At 38.2% G+C, this 26,646-nt stretch overlaps 1 protein-coding gene across 1 annotated transcript; it reads left to right on the forward strand.

Annotated features, from left to right (window-relative positions):
* The first annotated feature begins 1,062 nt into the window (after nt 1-1,062).
* Nucleotides 1,063-14,433, forward strand: LOC112569285 (deleted in malignant brain tumors 1 protein-like). Its single transcript, XM_025247027.1, has 17 exons — nt 1,063-1,328; nt 3,209-3,356; nt 3,766-3,938; nt 4,683-4,836; nt 5,942-6,114; nt 6,461-6,748; nt 7,436-7,583; nt 8,004-8,176; nt 8,428-8,581; nt 9,409-9,581; nt 9,928-10,215; nt 10,537-10,842; nt 11,222-11,533; nt 11,992-12,321; nt 12,769-12,876; nt 13,184-13,348; nt 13,577-14,433. The coding sequence occupies exons 1-17, from the start codon at nt 1,205-1,207 to the stop codon at nt 13,666-13,668; spliced, it is 3,309 nt and encodes a 1,102-aa protein (XP_025102812.1). The 5' UTR covers nt 1,063-1,204; the 3' UTR covers nt 13,669-14,433.
* The last annotated feature ends 12,213 nt before the right edge of the window (nt 14,434-26,646 follow it).

The following is a 26,646-nucleotide window of genomic DNA, read 5'->3' on the forward strand; positions in this document are numbered from 1 at the left end:
AGGGAGAGGAACATGTGGGGAGTCACTGTTCGTGTTACTCTCCATTCCTTACCCTGCAAATGAAGCTGCGGAGGTGTAGTCATCTAGCTAATCATCAAGTTAACAATACAGCTAAGCATCCACCGATTTATCCAGCTGTCTCTCCAGAGGTTTATTCAGCGATCTTCTTAGCGATCTATAATCATCTTTAACAATCCGCTATCGTTTACCAGATCCAACACCATCGGATCAGCTGTCTGCTTAGTATGTAGTATGTAATCGTCTGCTCGGCGATGTGACAAGGACTTGTTCAAATACTGGCACAGCAATTATTAGCTCAGTTATCACTTCAGTCATCCCAAGAACTATCTTGAAGACGTGTTACTCAGCATTTCTGGCCACAGACACATCGGTTTGACTTTTGACACTCAAGTTTCAACACCACTGCTCATTAGTATTAAGATAAATGTCACGTGCTACACCAACCTGGTGGTTCAGATCGTCGCCAGAAAGATCCCAGAAGAGTCCAGTCCTTCACAGCCTGGACACTGCCGTAGAACATTTATTATCATCATCACCCGCCTTTAGTTTTTTACAATTCTGTTTTAATTGTGTTAATCGCTGGTCATCACATTTTTTAGAAGGAAAGTAGTGTCGAGCGGGCGTGATCAAGAATATATATGTCCACGAACCCCCTGCAAGTAACACTTAAACACTCCTCAATGTTACATAGTCAAAGAACGTTACACCTTCATCCCAAGCTGATAGTAGACCACTCACTTCCAGAATGATCTCGTCTCACATCATTAAAGAATTCTCTAAAATTGCCCATACATGATGCCAGCAGCCAAGGATAAGCGTACGTGTCTGTCCTGTAATAGACCTTCCTTGCTTGTCCAACAAGCTTTACATCATTATAATGATTCATTTAATATAAATTGTTATGCTGCCATAGAAACTCATACATTTACTGCACATGGACTGGTAGCAATGTGTTCATAAATACACATAAATACTTGCAAACACACATACGTAAAAAAAAAAAACCAAATTAACATGGACATGGGAAGATAGCAAGACAGCCAGACATATAGAGTTATCGGATATGAAAACGCCCAATTTCATTTGAAACACTCTACACACATTACAGCTGTGAGTGTACTTGGAAACAGTTGCTTCTGATTGGACCATTCGAAGTCCTTGCCGGGTTTCTCTCTCAGCACCCATGAGCTCGAGTGAACAATCCACGTCCTGCTGTCTTCCGCTAAGCAGGGAATATTTGTCAGATGTCATCATGTACAGGCTCATCGCATATTGTCTCATATGTTTTGTAATGATTCCACCGTCGGGTAAGTTAAAAATGCTTCTCCATGGTGTTCCTTTTAGTGTGTGTGTGTTTAAATTAATATCAGTATTGGTGTCATTAGTGATTAGCTTTATATCAACATATTGTTCATGTCAGAGACATTGATTAGCTTGAACTTCGAAGGATCAGTACCATTGGTCACTATCTCACGTGACACTGATGCAGCTAAAACTCTAATCTGTGATTTTGTGCTATCAAGGATGCAATAAGTCCCTTTAAGCTGAATTTCTCAAGTATCTTCCTGACAAATTTCAAAAGATCCAGAATAATGCTTCTAGAATCATCTGCAAACTGTCTAGGTGTAAACCCATTTCACCTGTTATACATTCTCTTCCCCGCTCCTAGTCGTGAACCTTTGGCCTACAAACTTTTCACTTTGACTTACTTGGCTTAACCACCTCTTAGAACATGTTCACTTCACTGTGACCCTGTCCTGACCCTGAGTGTGTATAACTTGTCTGTACTTTAGTTACTTTGTGTATGTGAGTGTATTTTGTAGAAGTGAGCGTGTCGGTTAAATGCCAGTATGGGTTAAAAGTTTAGTCTACGAATGATATATGTAAAGCGGTCTAAGGAGATATTTGGTGCCATCTAATCATCATTATTATTAGACACTCAGCATATCGTGTTCGTAGATATTGTTCTTCTTTATATTTTTTCTTTCTTTCTTAGGAATGAAATACTTTCTTTGGAATATCGGCCATATGAATAAACAAGACACTAAACCTTAGCAATAGTTAGTATTATCTCCACTATACTTTAACATAGTCATGACCTTTGACTCTAAGAAGAGAGCAGAAAAAGAGGATATAATACTAAAATGACACTACTGAGTAATTTAAATCATGTAAAATGTTTATAGATGTACTTTTTTTCAACCGAAAATATGAAAGGAAGGTCTACACAATGGGAATATCCTTGCGATAATAGTTTGTCAAAGTCATTATAAGAAATGAGATTCTGCTGAAAAATAATGTTAACTAAGTTTCATATGCTAAATAAGGTGCATAAAATGCTAGCACACGTGCCGTCTTATTGTTACTGTTGTTCCCTGTGCTTCTAGATGGATGCATATTGATGCAGGAAGGACATGTACAATAAATAAACACTTAATCAGACATGAATAAGTAGATACACACAAAAATACATATGCATAAATACATACAAACTCACAAACCAAGACAGATGAGCGTTGGCGTTGTAAATGTTCGATGTGTATAAAATCGCACTTAAAGGACAATGTTGCAGGAAGTGTTTTGCTGGAAGTGAAAATTTGTACAGTTGTAGTCAACCACTTCTCGTCCTGTATGTGTCTATACCACTCAACACTTTCTATTGTTTTGAGAAGTATATTTCGCACGACTTCGACACAGCCTAGCGTCCAAATATTAAAACGAGAACTAAAACCGGAAGTGACGAGATTAGTATCAAGAGCTTAGTGTGAACTCGCTGTTTCCGCAAGCGAGCACACACAAACACACACACGTGCGTACGCAACAGAAATATACACGCACGCACACATATTTGACATACATGAACGCTCCTAGACACACGCACGTACGCGCACACGCCCTACATCTGAAGAGCCAGTTTTTCAAAACAAAAATATCAACAAAATCTCACTAAATGGACAAGGAAATCGTTTTAATCTATCATAAATATGTTAACGGTCCTACCCCAAGCCAATCACTTTTGTACACAGTAAGGGTTAATGATGCTAGTACAGTTTATAAACTAGTAAAACAAATTTGAGACTGGGAGTATCTGCAAATAGAAGAGTGTATGGAGTTTCCAAGTATATACATATACAAGAAGTAGTACTTAATTCAAAGAGTTAAAGCTCGACTTTTTTAAAATGATCAGGGGGTCAGTTGACGGCGCGTTTGGCTAACGGGACATCGACGGCAGGACGCCTGGAGGTGTTGTACAACGGGCAATGGGGTACAGTGTGTGACGATGGATTTGATGAAAACGACGCTCGGGTGGCCTGTAGGATGCTGGGATTTTACAGGTTTGTAATTTATTGTTTTAATGTATTTGCATTATTTCAATCACATTTTTTGTGTTTTCTAGATAATTTGTAAACGATTGTCTTGTTTTCTCTCTCTCTCTCTCTCTGAGACAACCTAAGTTAGCAAACCCCAGAACATTTGAACAACGATCTTGACATATAACTTACTTTTGTTTGATTCTTTTGTGTTAAACTGTTTTATTGGGGTTTGATTTAGGAAAACACCATTGTCACTGCTTCATAAAAGCCTTTTAACTTAAAATTTACGCTATAGAAACGAGTCTTTACTCATCATTCGTAACCTTCGTTGTCTACTGTTTAGTTTTATTTAATATTTTGTCCAGTTTGTATGTGTGCTTAATATTCTCCACATGTGTGATAAATCTCACGTGCAACATTTTGTTTTCAGTCCCGAAGTATTAGCTGTGCAATCTCCGGTATTTGGAGCAGGTTCAGGAAACATTTCACTCGACGACCTGGCGTGTAGGGGTACAGAAACCAGTCTGGCACAGTGTGGCCACAGTGGGTACTATTCTCACAACTGTGGGCACTCAGAAGATGTTGGTGTCGTCTGCAATGTTTGTAAGAACTGTTTTTGTTTTATTAATGCATGCTACGCACATTTTTTAGCAAGACAGTTTTGTAGACTACTACACACTACGGTGGTTAGTGTCGTTGTGAAAGCAAATTAAGTAAAATACAACAATAAAGGATTAACAGATTATTAAGAAAAAGCATTGCTATATTCGCGTTTCCAATCGTAAATAAGATTTTATTTGGTCATTGAAGAACACATAATTTGATTTCTATTAGTCTATCTGACACACTATTTAACTCACTATTCTAACAACACCCATGCTTTATGCTTTGTCACTTCCAAAGTTAAGAGACTGTGTTGCTTTGCATCAAGGGTGACACAAATGATGTAGAATTAAATGATACAAATTTTAACAGAATTAGGTAAATACATAAACGTGTGATTTGCAAGTCAGGCTAACCAAGCTTTTAGTAAGTACAAAAATAAAGGGTTAACTATTGATTTAAAATAGCGCAATTAGAGTTTGATATCATGAATAAGATTTTGCTTGACCACAGAGGAATACATAACCTGAGCTCTTTAAGTCCGCCTCACATAAAGTTTCACTTTTACAGAATGGATGGTCTAAATAATGTTGAATTGAAAGATAAAGATTTTTCTCATAATCATGCAAAAACACGTAAGCTCATTATCTTCAAGCCAGGTTTATTGTACTTTTAGCAAGTACTAGAAAACAGGCCTGCAGATGACACCTGGTTATAATAAAGCTTTTAAATTTATTTCAACAGTATCTAATCAACTTCGTCTAGCGGGTACTCGGCGCACAAGATGGGATATGGGTCGTGTTGAAATGTTATTTGGGGCTGAATGGACCGCTCCTTGTGTTAGTGGTTTGAGCAGCAGCCTTGCAAAGGTCCTGTGCAGGCAGATGAATTATCCCTCGTAAGTTAAATTTCTGTCAGTGAGTAAATGATCGAACGATTTAGTAATGAAACTGTGTGTGTGTGTGTGTGTGTGTGTGTGTGTGTGTGTGTGTGTGTGTGTGTTGTGTGTGTGTGTGTGTGTGTGTTATGATTAACGTGTAAAAATAAAAGTGTAATGAAAACAGTGTGGTTACAGAAAGTGATAAAAATAAAGGGAGAATAAACAAGGTAAAAAAAAACAAAAATGAAAAATAATCAGTGTACTATTGAATATTCCTATCATTTCTCCTCCATCTCCTTCGATTCCTCCTCCTCCTCCTCCTCCTCCTCCTCATCATCATCATCATCATCATCATCATCATCATCTCCTTTATCCGCGATTATCTTGTTCATCCGTTAGATGGTCTCTCACTGGCCCACTCGTCCACTCCTTTACATTGTCCAGAGGTATTTTCTTGGTTGCCTTGGTGTCGTCCACCTTTGTTATTCTCCGAGAAGACTGCCTTCGCTAAGGTATATTCAGCAACACGGTCAATCTAAGCTAGTTATTTTCTTTGACCCTGGCGACCAAAGGTTTCTAGGAACCCCCTAGAAAACTGCCTGCGTTAAGTATGAACTCGTTTGTTTTGTGTTTCTTGTAAGAGGTCTGGAGACAATCTTCTTTACTATTTGGAATCGTCTACCATCCTGGTTAGCAAAATTCCTTTTTCACATCCATGCAGCTTTCACGACGAGTACAGTGTGAAATACGAGACACAAAATATGTGACTACTGTCCTATACTCTACTTAGTTTTACCACTTATACCGTTGAGATCAAAAGACAAAACTTTTCTGCACAGTTCGCGGCCTTCGAGAAAATATCACCAAGATACTTGAAGGTCTACACTTCCTGTAGCCATGTTTGATGTTCACAATGTCTATACTATTCTCCGTGCTGACTTTCACTCTCTGTGCACCCAAGCTAGTGTCAAGCTTGTTTGTGAGGTCTTATAACTCATTCTAGCTGCCTGTCATCAGATTAATGACACCGAAAAAAGTAAGCTTTGAATAGTTGAAAAAAGTGTCCTGCACATGAAATTATTAATCCAGCGTTACTGGCCTTCGCTATATCTGTTATATTCAGAAAAGCAGCAACTGCTGTGGAGTCATCATCCTTTGGACCGAGGACAGGACGATTCCTTGTCGCTGGTATTGTGTGCAGGGGCATGGAGTCCAACATACTGGACTGTATCCAGACATTTACTGGTTTCAGTGATACCTGCTCTTCACCTGAGCTTGGAGTAATCTGCAGTGATTGTAAATTTATTATAATTAGATTTCCTGTTAATTATGTTGAGTAAAAAATACAAACAATGCAAAAAAAGAGAAAAATAGTAGAGAGAAAGGATGTTGCTATCCTTTTTCAGGATCGTTTCCGTTTTGATTCTCGTTTATTTTATGTTGATAAATATGGCTTGTATGAGTATCGTAGTGTCATAGCCAAAGGAGACAATAATAGATGTCTCTAAGTATTTTTATGCATAATGAATAAGTACTGTTATGTAATTTTTAATGAGAAAAGTAAGTCTTTGGTGAAATGAAAAATAAAAGAAAATACCCCACAGGTATCACAGCACTCTGCGCTGTGTGTCGTTTATTTCAGTAAGCTCCTCTCTGTTCATCGTTGTGGAGACAAGCTCTACCAGCCCTGCCTACCCACTGATGGAGGGAACCAAAGTTACACTGAAATGTGTCTCCTCACAGCGAGGTCTGTCACATCTGAACTTCTCTTGGCCAGAGACTGCAGGTGGCCGTCCTTCTGGTGAATACCTCATCTTTGACAACCTGACCAGATCACACAATGGAGGCAGAGTGAGGTGTATGGCCAGCTATGGACAGCCTCCGAGAATGCAAATTGTGACCAGTGACACACTGGCAATGGATGTTTATTGTAAGAATGTAAAGACATACTTAAATTGGAATTTGTTTAAAGTAGGAACATATGATACCTAATTGTCATCACATAATGCATAAATGTAGTTAAATTAGAGGAAAACATTTAAATATAGTAACCAGATGTACTTTATAATACTGACCCATTGACAAGAGATATTTATTCCGTTTTAAAGCCTGTCATATAAAAACTCGTAGAAGAGTGTGCGCTGTGTGAAAGTGAAGGTCGAAAAACAGCGAAAACATAACATTCACCAAATATTCAGGTAATGAGTTCAAATCACACAGCTTTTAGGGATCTTCAGATCCTGTATAACAGGCAAACACTTCTGAAAGTGGCTAAATCCTTCATTATGTCAGGCATGTCCTGTCAGAAGACTTCTTCCATCTTCCATTTGTCCAATCATTCTGTGTACCTGTATCCTTTGTTGTTTTAACCCTGCGATTTCTGGATGTTATTAGGTGAAAAGGAATGCAGGTGTCGAATGATGTAAGTATGAGAATTAAAAATCTGCTGCGGTAACAAGTGATATTATTTCGAGCTGTCCCCAGCTGCCTTCGGGGATAACAAGAAAGTGTTATTTTACCTGAAGGCAAATAAATATTTACACTGTGAGTATATTCCAAAAGACGTAATGATGAAGGTTTAGTAAACAATTGCCAAATATATTTTTATAACAATCAGCAGTCCAGCTGACAGCGCGTTTGGCTAACGGGACGTGGTGGGCGGGACGCCTGGAGGTGTTGTACGACGGGCGATGGAATACAGTGTGTGACGATGACTTTGATAAAAACGACGCTCGGGTGGCCTGTAGGATGCTGGGATTTGACAGGTTTGTAATTTGTTGTTGTATACCTTTGTAGTACCGCCATCATAACATTTTGCTAAGTTAAATACTCTCTAAATTCACGAGACTGTTAATGAAACCGCTCATTCGGATATTGAAACCAAAGTTTGTAAACAAAATAATATTTGATCAATGGTCTTGACACATAATTTGATTTCTATTTATACGTTTGCATTGTTGTGTGTCAACAAGGGGAATGATAACTGTGTAATTGCAAGAACGTTGTGGATTGTAACAAAGTATTGAAAGTATCCGACATAAACAGGTTTATTTTACTGCTTAGTCACATCCTTATTTTCTCCCATTTGGCAGTTGTTTTTAGTTGTGTCTAGTTCAGTCATCTCTGTGTGTACTTTGTCTTCTGCACTTTCGTAAAAGATTTTACCACTGAACTATTTTTTTTAGTCCCGAAGCACTATTTGTGGGCTCTGAGATGTACGGGGCAGGTTCAGGAAACATTTTGCTGGACGACTTGGCGTGTACGGGTACAGAAACTAGTTTGGCACAGTGTACCCACCAAGGGTACAATAACCACAACTGTAACCATAGAAAAGATGTCGGTGTCGTCTGCACTGTCCGTGAGGACTGATTTATTTTTATTCACAGCATGCCACGCAGTATGTACAGTTATTTATCTAGTATCACTGCTTTCACATCGTCTAAAAACCCAGCTTGTGTATTATGCTACACAGTACTATCATATTAAGAAATTTAAGTGAAAAACAAAACAGGACTAGGAGATGGTTATTGTAGTTTTACCCAGTACAAGAAAAAGGCTACAAGTGGCACCCAGCTATGGATTGTAAGGTTTTTAAATTTATTTCCCCAGTTTCCAGTCAACTTCGTCTAGCGGGTACTCGGCGCACAAGACAGGATATAGGTCGTGTGGAAATATTATTTGGGGCTGCATGGACTACTCCTTGTGTCGGTACCTTCAGCAGTAGCCTTGCAAAAGTCCTTTGCAGACAGATGAATTTTCCCTCGTAAGTGAGATTTATGTCAGTGAGTAAATGAGCAAACCATCGAGTAAGGAATGTTGTGTTTGTGTGTGTGTTTGTGTGAACGCGCGAGCATGTATGTGTGTTTCGGGGAAGAGTAGAAAAATTAATGCTTGAGAAAATGTGATATAAAGAATATGGTTTAAAAAATATGAAGAATTTAAGAGAAAAACAAAGAAAAAATTAACAAAAAGTAAAGACAAAAGTTAAAAGTAATTGGTATAAAATTCAATAAATCAACATTATCATCACTACCTTAATCCGCCACCTATCTTGTGCATCAAGACACTCTTCTGAAGCATTTGCATCCATTTCTCCATGTTTAGTGAGTTAGGTCCCCTTTTAACATCCATACAGCTTTAGGAACACAAGCGCTTGACATAAGGCATATTCATGTGTTATCCCATAATTTACTCAGACTGGTTATTGGTGGTAGTTGGATACTAAGACGAACATCCTCCTCGCATCCACGGTCCTTCCAGAACATGGCATCTTGATACCTGAAGCTCTAAACTTTCTCCAGCCATAAACTGTGCGTCTTTCCATGCTTGATGGTGTTTACAAATACTATACTCTTCTCTGTGCTGACTTCCACCTCATGTGCACCCAAAATAGTGGCGAGATTGTGAGGTCATAACTCAATGTTTATGCTTTTACCATATCGGTGTCACCGAAAAAGAGTAGGTAATGAATATGAAATGTTTATTTTTAAATGTGAGGAACAGAGTCTCGCAAAGAAAATTATTGTACCATCATCATTATTCATACAAATCAAAAAATTTAGTTGCATTTGTCCTCTCTGTTATATTTAGAAAAGCAGCAACTGCTGTGGAGCCATCATCCTTTGGACCGAGGACAGGACGTTTCCTTGTCGCTGGTATTGTGTGCACGGGCATGGAGTCCAACATACTGGACTGTTTCCAGACATTTACTGGCTTCAGTGATACCTGCTCTTCATCTGAGCTTGGAGTAATCTGCAGTGACTGTAATTTTTGTTTATAATTACTTCTCTAATAATCGCATAACGTAAATATAAAAGAAAGAAAAAAATTAAATTAAAAAAAATAACAGAGAAAAGCATTTTGCTTTCTTTTTACGGGATCACTCTCTCTCGTGATTATCGTTGATTTTTATATCTGTGAACATGAGTATCTGAGAGTGTCATAGCCATATAATTATTAAAGGAGACAACCCTATATGCCTCAATGTATTGTTATGCATATTGTAGAAGTACCGCTGTCTATTTGTGAATTAATAAAAAGCATGTCTTCGGCGAAAGTAAAAATCCTGCTCTATAGGTATCACATCACACTGCGTTGTCTTTATTTCAGCAAGCTCCTCTCTTTTCATCGTTGTGGAGACAAGCTCTACCAGCACTGCCTACCCACTGATGGAGGGAACCAATGTTACACTGAAATGCGTCTCCTCACAGCGAGGTCTGTCACATCTGAACTTCTCTTGGCCAGAGACTGCAGGTGGCCGTCCTTCTGGTGAATACCTCATCTTTGACAACCTGACCAGATCACACAATGGAGGCAGAGTGAGGTGTATGGCCAGCTATGGACAGCCTCCGAGAACTCAAATTGCTACGAGTGACACATTGGCAATGGATGTATATTGTAAGATTGCAAAGACATACTTTACTTGGATGTTTTTATTTCCACCCAGGAACCTTAATACCTAACTGTCATCATAGAATATATAAATGTTAGTTTGCAAAAAATCATGAAAAAAATTATGATACAGGATAGAAATGACAGAAATTATTAATCACAATTTATGGTGCGTTAAAGATATTCTTGATATGAATGTGCAACTACAGCGAGCGGAAGAAGAAGAAACTGACGGTACTCGTCTCAGAAGCGAGTATATAAAACAAAACAATACAATATCATTACTTATAATCAACGTTGTATGTGTTTTGTTGTTTTGAAATTCAGATCGGCCTGTGATTAGAATAAAATGGGAAGGGAACACGTGTGAACCTCTGGAGTCCAGTCCAAGTCGCTGTGTTGTCAGTCAATACCAGCAAGTCATTCTTTACTGTGAGGCTGACAGCAACCCTCCTCCTGCTTCTGTAAGATGGTCTGGACAGGCTGAGAGTGTCAGCGGACAGTTACAAATATCCTCTGCATACAAGACCGATCACAATGGTCTATACTTCTGTATTGTGTCTTCTGAGTCAGTGTCCAGTGATGGCCGTCTGCCTCTAAGTTCAACATACAGTTTTGAAGTCATTGTAAAATGTGAATCTCATTTTCTGTAATCATTATATACATCACACTTATTGTCTTCTTAGATATTCATTTATGCTTCTAATAGTGGAATAGAATTTTTTAAGACATATTTGTCACTGCGTAATAACACTAGAAAATTTTCATACCTTCTTTACATATGAAGGGAAATATCTTTTAGAGCTAAAAACACTATTGTTTATTATTTTCTCAATATAAAGTCCAGTACATAAATATGGATAAATCTTTCAAACCAACACATTATTAGTATATATTTGTTATTACCTAAACATGATTTTTTAAATAACGATTAGTTTTCTTCTTTGATAAAAAAAGCTATTGAATAATGCTCTTTAAACTAGTTAATTTATTGTTGTTTTCCTAATTTTAGACCGATCCCACGTATTAAACTTCCAAATAAACGCTGAAGCCAGAACGGCTGTGACCGTTGCTGAAAACTCTAGCGTGCGCATGCGCTGTGAAGCTGAGGGGAGGCCATCACCTCACATGACGATTGTCAGTGTTTCCAACAACAAGCAAGAGGTCGCCAGCAGGCCAAGAGGTGCAGTTCAAAGTCCTGATCAAAGAGGAGAGGTAACATATGACTTGACTGCAGCACCTTGCGAGGCGGCAGGTGACTACAGGTGTGAGGTGGACAACGGAGTTGGACAAGAAAGTCGCAACATTAGGCTTTACGTTGAGTGTAAGTATTACTGCAAGAACTGCTGGCTAAATATAACATTACATTTTACAATATTGTTATATAATACTTTATTTTAAACAGTATGAAAACATATAAATGTTATAAGAAACGTGATCATTATTCATAGGTGAATAATATACTTATCTACATATTTTAACACCTAAAATATTTAATAAATTTCTATAACAATTTCTATCAGTCACTGGATAACTTGCCAACCAAGTCGTTCTATGGATAATATAGTAAGAGTTGTCTCCCTGTGACAAAGTTATTTGCTTTTGTAATAGGTAAGATTTGAAGTGTAAATATTGGTTAAATTAAAAATTCAATTGTAGTCAAATACATCAATCTGTTTTCGTCAAATATTTGTGTCTGTGTAAATGTTGGATAGGTGTGGGTTTCTTGTTGTTTTGTTGCTCATTCTAAGAACTAATGATAGTTATCGACCTTGTGTTTAGGTGCTCCTAGGATAAACAATGGCGAAAGAGAACCAGCAATTCTAACTTCTGATGTAAACCAAGGCCTTTTCAGTTTTCAACTGACAGCATACCCAACACCGAAAGTCAAAAACATACTCTACCTCGGGCAATATACTAACGACAGCACCGAAGGGACATCAGTCTCGGATAAAATTTATGTCAATTGTGAGATGAACAGCTCTTTTCCTGCCTCAGTTATCTGCAACATCACCACCATCAACATGACAAACGCTGATGAAGGGTTCTATAAAGTTATTTTTAGCAATGAATTTGGAGAGCTGCCTGTTATGTTTTTAGTCAGAAGTAATGGTAAGCATTGGTTAACATTAAATGTTGTAAATGGTGTTAGTTTGATAACTGTTGACTTGCTAGCTTGATTTCTTAACATTGTTTACTAAAATCTTGGTAGCAGGCGTTGTATTTATACATCTGCAAGCTATTGTACGCTGCTCTATTACAATAGTACACAAAATGGAAACTAATCAAAAGCGATTGTTTGCTACAAAAGTTGACTTTTGTTAATTACAAAATAGTTAGCTGTTAACAGAGATACAAGAGCAGATTCATTGACTTAAGAAATAAATTATTTAATTAGTATTTTTTGAAGGTAGCAGGTGTTATGATTAGATGCAGAATTAGCGTTGTAAATAAAACAACTATTCAGATATTATCCATGCTACTCATAGTATTTTTAGAAATATAGATAAACAGGTAAGCATATGTTCGATGCTGTGTTTGTTTGTTTGTTTGTATTAGAGGACCGTGGCGTCAACGTAAAAGTCATCATTGGTGCAGCTGTTGGGACTGTTGCTGTGCTTGTTGTTGTCATTATTGTCACAGTCTGTATAGCCAGGCATTGCAGAGGTACAACCTTATTTATAATCTGCCTTCTTATTAAACATGCTACTTGTCTGTAAATATCAAGAACTAATAAAGGATCGTAGGTTCTAATACATTATTTTATCTAGCTGTATGATCAGACAATGGAAAGACACAAGAATAAACAGCTTGCTACTAAAGAAATGACATTCCATTGGCAGCTGCATTTAAGATCAACTAACTTGCTTTGCATTTCGGTTTGGAAATCGCTGCTGGTCCTACAAATTTCTTACAAGTCGGAAACAAATGATGACTTTAAGTGCTCTAATGAAAGCTTTCTTTTTGTTTCTAGTTAAGAAAAGTTTGAGCAGACATGCAGAGGCTAATACAAGGCAGGCTCTAGAAACAACAGTGCCTTTGGAGGACATGAAATCCAGTGGTGCAACAAATAATTATTATGGCCAAAATGCTAGAAGTGAAGTAATGAATATGCCTCAAGAGAAAGACATTGTGACAGGTAAGTAGAGAGAATTAATATGTTGAAAGGTGAGTAGACAAAATATTCATTGTCATTAGGGCAGCATTCATGTTATCCTACAATCTGAGGAGAAGAAAGAACCCGAAACTGAACATTAAATAGTTCAAACAAATAAACCATATATACATAGTAATTAAGGTTGCATTATTCTGTTCAGAATAAGTTGATGTTACTACGTTCTGACCTTATTGTGTGTCCATATTACAGAGGACCTGTATGTCAACACTGCTGAGCTTGCTCGGGAAGACTACGACTCTGATCACGAGTACAGCGACGTCGACGACATTGATAACTTTTAAAAATCCATTTATAGAGAAAGAATGCTTTTGATCATTCTAGCTTGGCAAAATTTTAAAAACAGGACGAATATACTGTTTAATATACAAAATGAGCTTCCAAAGGACTTATGCTTACAAAAAAGATGGAAATTTAGACAAGGCATACCTTGTACCGATACCTAACTTTGACCTCCTCACAGTTTTTTATTTGTCTGCATATTCTTCTCTTCGTTCTTCTATGTGTTTGTGCTTTGACTATAAAAATGTATTGATAATGTATTTACATGTTTGTGAATTAAAAGGGAATGTGTGGAGGCTTAGATCAAAACATAAAGACATCGACTTTTTCATTCCTTGCTAATGTCGTCCACCATTCTTACTGTACAAAAATATTATAAATAAAGAAATCTTAATACTATATAGTCATTATGCAATACAGACAAAGGTAACAGAAGTACTTGCCATTGAAAAATACTGCTCGGATGATATTTAAACGGCTCAGAGCTTTGCTAGACGGTACAAGTTGTACAGCTTACTTATTAAAAGATTATTTTATGTAACAATAATTCAATGGAAAAACGGTCAATAAACTATAAATTATTGGTTTAGTCACATGGTTTTGTTTGCATATGGTCGTCATAAGTTACACTTTGTATCGTCTGCTAGAAGCTAGTAGCTGGAAAATGGGACGAAGAGGGAGAAGTGGCTGTAGTAGTTTATGTGGTATTGGGATGTGCTTTTCTGACTTAAACTACAAGTCAGATAATGGTAGTCGTGTCTTGACAATTATTTTGGTTAATTGACGACAGGCAAGCCTTGTACTTGACGAGGAGGTGGTTGTAGCCAGGTTGACGGGGAGTGAGGTTAGTCACCTGTCCACCACGCCACTACAGGCGGGAAGGGGCGTCAGTAGGGAGGTCGGTCTCTTGTCGATGCTGGCTACTTGATTGGTTGCTGAATGACCAATGGCATTCATCGGTGTTTGTGTCGCACCACTCTGTAAAATAAAAAAAAAGGGAACGGAGAACCTGCAAGTGACTTCTCGACACGACGAGAGTGCGATGCCCGTTCTTCAAATTCCCACTTTTTATTATTAAACCTAAAGTCTAAAGGTCTAAGGGAGACAAGCAGGGCGTACTTGCCATTAAACGTCAAAGAAGTAAGAAAAACGGTTAGTAGATGGAGTGGTCTTAATAGTAGTAATGATCATGGAAGATATGTTTCACTGCAAGTTTAAAGGATTCCACGGTGTAGAAGTGATTCATTTGGAGAGAGAAGCTCTTCTGTTTAACAGTTCATTAATTAGAAATTCTGACATTAGAAATTATTATTTTCTGTGCAATAAATCCATATCCTTTGCTATAGAAAACGCTTGAAAAATGAGAAAAAATTAGAAAAATGAGAAAAATGAGAAAACATTTAATATACTTGCTATGTTCTGAAGAACATACATAAGTAATAAACTATGAAAGCAGACTGTTGTCGTACGACGTACGATCTATTCATTTATTTAACATTGCACGATACGGATGCTTGACACCTGTACGCCTGTAGCATTTTGATTGACCATTAATAATACCCTTTACCTTTTTTTTTAAGGAAAAGGCATTCTGCAATGTTGACTTCGAGGGAAATACGCGAGGAGAGTTCATATAGTAGCTCAGGAGTGACCATGTTTTCCTTTTGCCTTGGGAATGAGACAAGTATTTTTGAGTGTCAGCAAGAGGCGTCTTTTACGATGGACTGCTTGTATAACCTCATTTGCAGCGAGTGTAAGAACTTTTATTTATAAATGTAAAATCCGTAACTGTGTAGAATAGAGTGATAAGTTCTTTTAGTTCTTTTTCGTTACAAATTGAGCTGAATGTAAACATATTTTTATAGCAACTAATTGAAGGGACGTAACTTTCTTTTTAAGAAAAAGTAAGTTGACCGCTATTACTGCCTCCTACACACTCTGATCTTCATTAACTTTATTCTATGTTTGTTAAAATTCATTTTACTTTTTAAATGGTTTTTATCCACATACTTTTCTTTCACCTTGTCATAGATATGTATATCTATTTTCAGTTAAAATGAATTTTGCTAATTTATTTCAATGTTTTAAAGGAATTTGGCAAAAAAAGTCTCTAGATACTTTTCTTTTACCTCTTTATATATATTAACGAGAAACCTTTCTTACCTTCATTGTCTTTGGTTTCGTCTCATTAAAATGTTTTAACATTCCGTTTAAATCAAGCTCTCGTTTAGGAACCCAATACAAAGAAAAAATGAAAAAATATAATAACTATTTGTAAAACTTGTAGCTTTAAATTTGCTCTTAGGAAAAAGCCAATGGTAGAGCTGCATTATTTAGTTCAACTGATGGGACCTTTCTTTATTTTTAAAAAAAAGTTTATTTACAAGAGAGACAGAGATAGAAAAAGATTTAGTACATGTGCTACTTACTATATTCTTAGTCTTTTTAATAAAAACCGATGGTAAAAATCAAACGATATATAGCTCATGTATGATGTAGGTAATAAAATTAATTGATTGCAGTCATATACAACGATGTTTTTATATGTGCTCAGACTTTTTAATTAATTAAAAATATAATGGAACCGTAGATGTGAAATGTGTGTAAGATATATATTGTTTACCACTCATTTTAGAAAATATAGTATGTAGCAAGTCTTTCTGTGGGAGCACATGCTTTCAGCTAAACGTAAAATATAAAAAGTTCCTGTATTTTCAACAGCATTTGTCACCATCAGATCAGAAGTTAGCAGATATCCTTTAATGGAGGAAACAAATGCTACTTTAACGTGTGCAAGCAATGAGTGGTCTGGTGTAATAATGTACACGTGGCCAGAAAATGTAGGCGGGTTCCCTGATGGCAGTAGCCTGATCATCACTAGAGTGACCAGGGAACATCATGGAAGGCGAGTGAGGTGTGAGGTGATGTACAGTGATGGTGATGTTGTCTCCAGTGACACACTGCAATTACAGGTTTACTGTAAGTATATTTATCCAACAACAAAGAATGTTGTGTGTGTATGAAGGTGTACTGGCGTGAAATGTCAATATAAATAGTAATTGTTTGAAAGAAAATGTCAATAAATATATAAGGTGAAGATTAAGACATTTGTATGACTGAATAGATAAGACGTGCGACGAATCTCGTGCTATCGGCTTGTTTACAGATCGCCCGGTTATCAGGATAACACGGAGTGATAATCAGGGTCAGCCACTGTCCACCTACTCTGAGGTCATCAAGGGTCACAATGTGACGTTTGTGTGTGACGCTGACAGCAACCCGCCTCCTGCTTCCATCACGTGGTCAGGGAAAGTAAACAGCACTACTGGGGAGCTACACATCATAGCAGCACAGCAGACGACACACGACGGTGTCTACACCTGTACCGTGGTCACTGAGACAGATGATGATGATAAACGTCTACCTCTGAGGGCATCTGACCAGCTTGCTTTTATCGTTAAAGGTATTCTTAGGCATACCTCTCTATCTCTAACGCGCGCGGGAGTACACACACACATTGTTAATTTTCTGCCTGGTTCAGAAAATGTCCCCAGACATAGCCCGAGATATGGTCCGCTTTCGCTTTTTGATTTTAAATCTTATAATCAGGAACATTTTGAGCGTTCATCAGCGGTTGCCTTTCATGCTAAGGATTTGACACAATGACAAAATCCTGAGGTAAGTGAAAGAGCAGCAACTTATCAAAGAAAAGATTAATGATCATTGTGCCTGTGTACTTGTGTTCTTATTTACATAGAATTTTTAAGCTAAGTTGCTATCTTTGTTTTTGCTAAAATTTAAACTCACGCAATATAAAGACTTATAAGGGTATTTTTTTCTTAAGGGTACTTTTTTCTTTATGTCGTAGGCAGATTGGGAATTTGTACCAACATGTGTTTAGTCTTCCGTTAAAGTGTTTCGCGTTTAAGCAAAGTAATAACTAGAAGTTACATAAATTACACAGGGAGATTTAAAAACAAGATTATCTTTTATAAACAGCAGATTTAAACTATTGTTCTCGTAATAGCAATATAATATTTTGTCTCCATAGCCATTAAGATTCACGTGAAGATATAGTAGTGGAGCAAGCTGAAAGATAGATTGTCCTGACCTTTGAAAAACTTTTTGCAGGTTACTGCGTTTTCTAAAGACCTGGAGTGATTTTATCAGAGAAGCATTTTGCTTTATGGTTAAAGATTGACAAAATAATTAATAAACCACACGGTGAGTCAGTTAACTTAAGAGTAAGTCTTAAGAGTAAGTTGTTTTCAGTAATAGTTGAACACTATTATTATCTCTGGAGGCTTCAATGACAAGGTCAACAGAGGTAGGGTTAGGCTAAACTTGTGAGAAACAAAAACAAATCGCGCAGTAGGTCAAAAGTCACAAATTAAGAAAATTTTTTACATAATATATGCAAATATAATGTACCAAACAAGCACGTACTTTATTAGAATGTACATTAGAATTTAAATATTACTTACTGTTTTCTTCTCATTTTCTGTTGTTTGAATACTAATCCACGTTGAACTGAGTAACCGGCAACGAATGTCAACATGGCGCTTGATCAACCAAAACTTACTTTCAAACAACAAAACACCTGAATGGTTGGCATTTTCTGCCTTTAAAGGGAAGTAATCGATAGAGGAAAAATTCCACTAGGTTCCAGTGTTTCCTCCCTTATGTATTCAATCATTTACACACATGGTTACAAACTAAGACACTAGTGAGCGAAAAAAAAAACCCAAAGTACCGTGTGCGGACGTTTCACCGACGGACGTTTCGGAGTCGGACGTTTTGTCGACTTGACGTTTCGCCGCATTATGTCAGAGATGGAGAGAGAGAGCTTACTTACTTCTCAAAGAATGAAAGTAACTACTAGATTACACAATAATTCTTTATTTCAAACAAATTTTACACACAGACTTCACAGACAGTTCACTTTGATTGTCACAGATTATGCGCAACAGCTTTGAGAAAAAACATTGATACAATGGCGAGAGAAATGTGTGAGCTAACGGTTCACATGAGGAGGGATAGTGAGAGAGAGTTCACTGATACATTGATACAATGGCGAGAGAAATGTGTGAGCTAAGGGGCGTCACACACTTGACTTCGGCTAAAGGTCCCGCGTGAAATGCCGAAATGAAGTGCCCCGCGCCGAAACGTCCGGCGGCGAAACGCCGGTCGGCGAAAAGTCCGTGTACCCAAAGTACGACGTTTACCAGTAAAATAAGTGCACTCTTTTGCATTTCCTCTTTCATTCTCCTTATTTTCATTTTCATTGAAATAACCAGAAGAAGAAAACAATGAGTAAAAGGTGGATAACTGAACCCGTTAAAAAACAGATAAGGATGTTGCAGAGGTTGGGTAGAGATGGAGGTTGACAGTAGACAGCTCATCATCATCATCATCATCCTCATCATCATCATCATCACCATCATCATCATCAGTGGTGTTTATTAGGATTTAGCAAGGTGGTTCTAAACGCGGTTGCGTTCTATGTCCTGGGGCAAGAAACAAACCTTTTCCACTGACAGCAGGATGCACGGCGAAGATTCTGCACAACGGAGTACAGCATCACTTGTGGCGACTGTAAGATTTGTTTCTCTTAATCAGTTTACAATAAATATTTTGAAAGGGATGTTCTAAAGGTACGAGTCTCTAATGCAGAAACAATTTTTATTTAAAAACCCGAATTTTGAATGCATCTTTTGAACCCGGTTATAATTCATATGTATAAAGCAAATGCTTATATTGTTTCATTAGTCAAAGAGTTCTACTTATGAAGTCACATATACTTGTTTTTTAGACAGAAGTAATAAAATCATTTCTATATTTTGTTTAGTGGTATGTAAACATAATTTTTTTATCACTCTTTTTATTACTTTCAATCCTATCAGGTGAGTACGCACAGTCTCAGATTAGGGTCGGGAGATGTATACATGGAAACACTCTTCAGTAAAAAGCAATTGCAAAAAATGGAATAGCTGCATTGTTGTTTGCTTTCTAATGTTTATAACACTCTTTTCCTTTTTTTAAAATTTAACTCACACAGTTATACAGAATCGTGGCAGGGTATGCGTTACAGAAGAGCTTGATATTAACCTTTGTCATTAATCTGTTTATTTGTTATTAAGCTAGAGATTGTTGGACCCCAAATCCAGCTTCTTTTCGAGTTCTGTATGAGAAACACTTTTATCCACCACTGGAGATAACAAGCATGACAATAGAGTGTGAGACCCTGCAAGCTGCTCAGTCAAATGTCACCTACTGGTGGTAAGTGGATTCCAGACACACTTAATCTTTGACAAGACGACCAGACAACATCAAGGTCTTTAAGTCAACTATATCTACGATGTGATCACTTACTAGGTAGCTAGTGTTAATGAAGAATTTCTTAATCTAAATTTAACTTTGCATGCAAATTAAACTGTGTACAACAACTATTAGTTATTAATGTATTAACCATAATACCATGATACCTTATAACTAAAAAAAAAATTACTGGATATTTTTAATTTGTTTTAACGTTTCAAGAAACCTGGGGCAGTGTGTAGGTATCGGGAAACCCGTGCATTGTGATCATATCTAGTGCTGTTGGTATAATGAAAAAAAAGAGAGAGAAATGTAATAAAATGACTAATTTTGATGGCTATTTGTTTTACTTTTAGACGAATATAGTGGCCATCATCATTGTTTCCCTGACAAACGTACCGACAGAGGCCCAATGCTCACGTTTTTGAGACCAGGAGGACTGTGGTGTCAAAGAGAAAATAATGTAAACATTTAAAAGACCAAAGAAAGACTGATTGCCGATGAGACGAGGCCTGGATTTACAACCATCGTTCAACAAACTCTAAATACTATTTGAGAGCTCAAAAGTATCGCACACTTGGGACCGTTTTTAAGGATTTTATGATATCATAACTAAAGAATTTTTAACTACTCAGCATCGAACTCTTGAAGACAGACATTTTAATAGTCCAAAGATTATGGTAGAGCAGGAACATTATTTTAGAAATTTTGTATTACGACAACACTTGAATCAATATTTGACTCCAAAGAAATTTGCAAACTATGAATAACAACTTTATTTCTCTGTCATAGATCCCCACCGAGTAAAAAACTGGTGTATTTGCTGTAGTAATTGTGTCAGTGCTGTCAAACACAAAACCCCAAGGATCAATGAATATATTCTTTATTACAAACAAAACAAGGAGTCGATATTCTTGATGCCGTACGAAGTTCTGCTGTACACCAACCACTCTCAATCTTCTTCAACATCCTCTGTTTGGCAGGAACTAGTACGTTATCCATTTCTTTCAAGATATAGATATCATGATTGATGTACTTTATACATATGAAGAGTACAGTCCCTTCCCTGAGTCTCTTCAATGTCGTGGTATGGCGAAGTATTCTGCCGCTTCAGTTGTCTTGTAGTGGGTAAACAACCGGGGAATCTTTCCTTTCACACAATTAAGGGCCATAGTCCTGATTTGTCAAAATAATTTAAGTTTCTACACGAGACATAGTCAGAACTGAAGTCTGCATCAACATCTGCTAATATTTGAACAACCTTTCAGTCATCTCTCTACATCAAGCCGGTAGGCAACTGCCGATAAAACTTGCTTGCAATCGCATCTGAATTATTTCTACATGTGACCTGTGCTTGCGCCTTGCTTTTTGCAAATGCTTGCCCATAGCCTATGTTGCCAGGATATGGCTAAGTAAAAAGGAACGTTAATAAGTGCTACAGTGTTCTGTGATTACGTCCCTTTGTGTACAGTGATGTTATTACTTTCTGTCAATAGACGCTTCTCGCCCTTGTGGTGCTGACACAGGTACTCAGCTCAGCTCATTGTTACAACATGCTGCCTACAGGGCTGAGAGGTCAATCTCAGCATCCCCTTGAACTTTACACTGTAGTCATGGCTGCTCTCATGTAAAGAAACTCCACGATGATCAGCGTGATAAATAAACATCCGATGGATTAGTAAACATTTTCTTGGGTTTATTTATCAAAACCAGCTCAAAGCATGCATATTGTGAGTTGTATAATTTTGCTTTTGTAATGCCATTTTATTTCGTATGTCCTGTAATTTTTCATCCTTTGCTTTTCTTTCAAGTAAACTACCAGGCGGTAGTGAAGTTTCGCTTCATGCGCATGCGCAGACTATACCCATACGTTTAGATACGCCCGGAGGTTTCGATTCACTACAGCGGCACGCAGGGCGTAGAGCGGGCTGCCACCCCGGGTGGTGGGTCTTCTTCGTGTTATTTGTTACTCACCTGTGCACAGGGCAACTGTTTTATTGTAGTTATTTTTGTTTGTTTATTTTAATCTATTTCCTTTTTTGTGGGTGTTAGAGAGGTATGAGATGTTTCTCTTGCATTATTTTAATTAGTTAATAAATCTCTTTCTTTTCTAACGTGAACTTTGTCTTTATCATTGTTGTGTGGTCTGCGCTCAGCTGCGGTTCGATTGGCACGTCGCTAGTCCTCTCCGTCGGAGCGAGAGGGTACGCGTTCGTTACCAGTTGTTGCGAGAGTGCATCCGGTGACGTCGGGGGCGGTCACGCGACAGTTATTTACTTCCTTGGCTTGTTAGCTCACACACTTCGGTTTCTGCTCAGTGTCAGCTTTTGAGCCACACTCTTCTCACAACCTCGTCTTCCCGCAAGACATCACAGCGAGCATGATGATCAGCTCAGTCCTCAGTGTCTGTGTGATGTTTACTCTTCTACTACAAGGTTTGAGTAAGTACTCAATTACACTTTGTTTTAATATCGTTATGTTATGATGCTGCAAGAAGACCATGCAACCCCCTGTAGTATATTGAGACCAGCCTCCAGTTACACCACTCTACCGACTACTGTTTGTATTTTGCTTTGGCTACGAAACTGAGTTATCATGATAGACCATCTATGGATGTTTTAGTCATGGTTAAGAGACAGATAATTTTATCAAACAAATAAACACTGTCTATGATCATATGGTGGTACTTATCATGAATCGACTACTAATGAAGCTAGATAAAGATGTTATTTTGGTGTTTACCATATATTTCTCATACGACTTGACTCAGTATGGTACAAAACAACGGAAGGCAGGAAGGAAGGAAGGAAGGAAGGAGACTTATAACGCGCAAAATCCGAATCCTAGGGAAACGCTCAATGCGCCGAAATGATACAGAAAAGTACACCAAAACATTAGCAGCTGCAGAAAACCAAAAGAGAAGTTAAACGATCAGACGGCTAAAAAAGGACCACAGTTGTGAGCGAACGATCTGCTGCTGCAAAGCGCATGACCACTACTCACAACACAGGACCACAAATCAGAAAAAGAAAGAAAAAAAAAAGGTGTTTGCATGGGCAAAAATGAAGGGTTAGATCATCAGGTGCTTGGCCCTGCAGTACAGTCCACAGTCCTCTTGACGAGTGCTGAGCTACATGCACTGTGGTCGTATCTCGGTGACCTGTATATAGCTGATCGATACAGGCCACACTGTCAAACTGCACGATGACCCCCTCTGATGATTGTGATCAACATCTACAAGCCACATGATGTAAGTGTCTGTGTGTTGTGATCAACATCTACAAGCCGCATATGTAAGTGTCTTTGTGTTGTGATCAACATCTACAAGCCACATGATGTAAGTGTCTTTGTGTTGCATTCTGCGAACTGACTGATCTACAGGCTTGATGTCGATCGCTCTCGCGTGCTTCACTCACTGTCACATCGAACTTGAGTTGTAGTAAAGAAAGTGAAGCGACGATCCCCTTTGTCATTGTATAATATGATAAGATTCCTTCATAGTCTTAAGATGTTCTCAGTATATTCTCAATATGTATCCGATGTCATCGATCCTTGTTATCTGGAGTCGTCGCCGTTAGATCTACAGTGATCGCCCTTATTAACCACAAATAACCACAAAACTACAAATAGTTTGCACTTCTTTCTCGTGGAACGGCTGAGACTCAGCTGCCAGTGTTAGTAGCAGCTGCCAGTGTTAGTAGCAGCTGCCAGTGTTAGTATCAGCTGCCAGTGTTAGTATCAGCTGCCAGTGTTAGTATCAGCTGCCAGTGTTAGTATCAGCTGCCAGTGTTAGTATCAGCTGCCAGTGTTAGTATCAGCTGCCAGTGTTAGTATCAGCTGCCAGTGTTAGTACCAGCTGCCAGTGTTAGTAGCAGCTGCCAGTGTTAGTATCAGCTGCCAGTGTTAGTAGCAGCTGCCAGTGTTAGTATCAGCTGCCAGTGTTAGTACCAGCTGCCAGTGTTAGTAGCAGCTGCCAGTGTTAGTATCAGCTGCCAGTGTTAGTATCAGCTGCGCAAAGGACGATTAGTGTCCGCCATAGAAGCAAACTCCGAGAAAAGCTCTTGTATCTGAAATATCGTGTGGCAACAGCCTGTCCCCAGTGTTCACAGAACAGGAAAACAGGGTCTTGTTATCTGCACAATGGTGGGGAGGTGATGTCGATGGTAAGGCTGAACTTGCTGGTGTACAATCAGGCAGTTTAGCAAGTCGTCTGCCATGGGCCCGTACTGGATCTCAACTGCCCTGAATTCAGATCTACAGCTCGGAAAGCCATAGTGTCGTCATACAGTAGCAACGCAGAACAGAGCAAGGATGAAATCACAAAACAGAGGAAAACTGCATGAAAATGTTGAAAGCAAAGGACTGACTTGTGTGATCTTCAAGATCTTCAGGAAAAAACCGTTATGCAGAGAAGACCAGAAGTCGACGGAAAATCCGAAAGCGCAGAAGAAACCAAAGTCAAATAGTCTTGCACAGCAACGACGAAACGAAAAAAAAAGCACCGGGCTAACCAATGGGCACCAAAAACACAGCAAACTATTAAAAATGCAAAAATTGCGGAGAACCGCCTCCCTCAAAACCTGCCAGGCTAATGGACGCTACTCCAGGCAGCGATGGTATCGATAGTTTAGAACAATGTTTAACGGATTTGTGGGAAATAAAAGAAGACTTTCACCTCATCCTGTGCGGAGACCTGAATGCACGAACTAGTTTGTCAACAAACAGTAATGTGTGAAGTTTGAACTGTTTGAATATCAAGAAGACGTAAGCTACGAACGAATATAATACTATTTTCAAAATGTTTGGCAGAAAACTAACTGTTTTATATCAGTTATTTAATTGTATTATGCTTAATGGATGTAGATTTTTCTAAGTCAATTCTTTTGTTACCTTTAGTTCACAGTCAGGGTGTTGTGTTTTAGATTACTTCTGTGCATCCAACGAGCTGTGTAAGGAAGAGCTTGTTCTTGCCTTTAAAAGTCGAAAATATTGTAGAGTTTAGGGTCACTGAGAGTACACACGAAACGAATGAGAGAACCCCCTTTCAAATGGAAAAAAAAACCCGAATAAGTAATGTGGGACGGCGACAATGTAAACCCTTTTTAAAGCAGCACTGAACAATGGAAAAGCCAGAGACGAAATTGCAGGTGCGTCCTCCGAAATAGAACAAAATGTCAATGAAGCGATTAATGTGTTCGTGAACTGCCTACAGTAAGTGGCGACATGTAGGAGGAAAAAGGTTTTTACAGGTAACCGCAGAAAGCAACTAGACTGGTTTGACCAGGAATGTACACAGAAATAATAAATAAAATAAAGAAATAATATTCTTCAGAACACTGCAATACCCGTCAGTATTTTATACATGAAAATACATTTATTAAATTTAAGTCTGTTTTTTAGAGGAAGGACGCCCAGAGAGGTGAAGTCATTCAGGTCTACTTTCGGTTTCAGCAGGACAGCTTTGATAGCTCGCCTCTGAACACTAGCTAGAGGTTTCATTGAAGTTCCACTAGCGGAGTCCCAGAGGGTGGATGCATAGTCAATGACTGACTGGATGTGGGTGATAAAGAAGAGTTTCCTTGTGTGAGTGTCAAGGAAATGTTTTATTCTTGACAGCTGGTAGACTTTGTTGGAGATGTTTTACTTGTGGTTGAGATGTGTTGGGACCACGATAAGTTATTGTCAATGGTAACACCCATCAGTTTGTGGAACTGTTCTTCCATGATTGATTGAGCTGCGATTTGGATATTAGGAAATGGGGTGGCTAGGTTTTGTCTTTTCTGTCTGGTTGTTAGAAGCATGACTTCAGTTTTCTGGGGGTTGAGGGACATGTGGTTTGAATCAGTCCAAGCCTGGAGCTCGTCAGCGCTCAGCTGTAGGATGGAAGCAAGTGGCTCAATCTGTTGGTGGTGTGCGTGTATTGTAGTGTCGTCTGCAAACATTTTTACAAGATTGGGATATATGGAGAGGAAGATCGTTTATGTATATGGAGAAAAGCAGGGGTCCTAATACTGACCCTTGAGGGACATCAAATTTAACATCAAGGGGATCAAACAGTTGGTTGTTTAAATCAACTCTTTGAGTTCGGTACTACTGGTACTTAGTTTATATAAAGTTAGTTTTCTGATAAGCAGATTGTGATCTATAACATCAAAGGCTTTGGCAAAGTCAACAAATAAGGAGGCAGAAAAAAGATTGTCATTAATATTATTTAGCCATTGTTCCACCATAGATGTAAGTGCAGTGTGGCAAGAGTGACGGGGCCTAAAGCCGGATTGGTTTGTATGGAGGAGTTCATACCTTAGAAGGTGTTCTTGTAGGTGCTTATGGATGTGTTTTTCTAAGGGTTAAGAGAGAGGCGATAGAATTGAGATTGGACGATAATTTGTAGGGTCACTTGGATCACCTTATTTGTGTATTTGTATTACTTTTGCTTGTTTAAGGTGCGTTGGAAAGTAAGATTTATCAATGCAGACGTTATACAGATAGGTCAGACTTTCAGTAATGGCAGGTGCTGAGAGCTTTAGGATTTTGTTGTCGATGCTGTCTGGTCCTTTGGTGTTAGTATCTTTAAGTTTGGTAAGTGCTTGATAAACATCCAATATAGTCATTGGGTGAATGGAGAGAGTCATATCAATATAAAGTTACAGTTAGGAAGGGCT

This window comes from Pomacea canaliculata, linkage group LG7 (genome assembly GCF_003073045.1).
Source record: "Pomacea canaliculata isolate SZHN2017 linkage group LG7, ASM307304v1, whole genome shotgun sequence".
In the NCBI taxonomy this organism is placed as follows: Eukaryota; Metazoa; Mollusca; class Gastropoda; order Architaenioglossa; family Ampullariidae; genus Pomacea; species Pomacea canaliculata.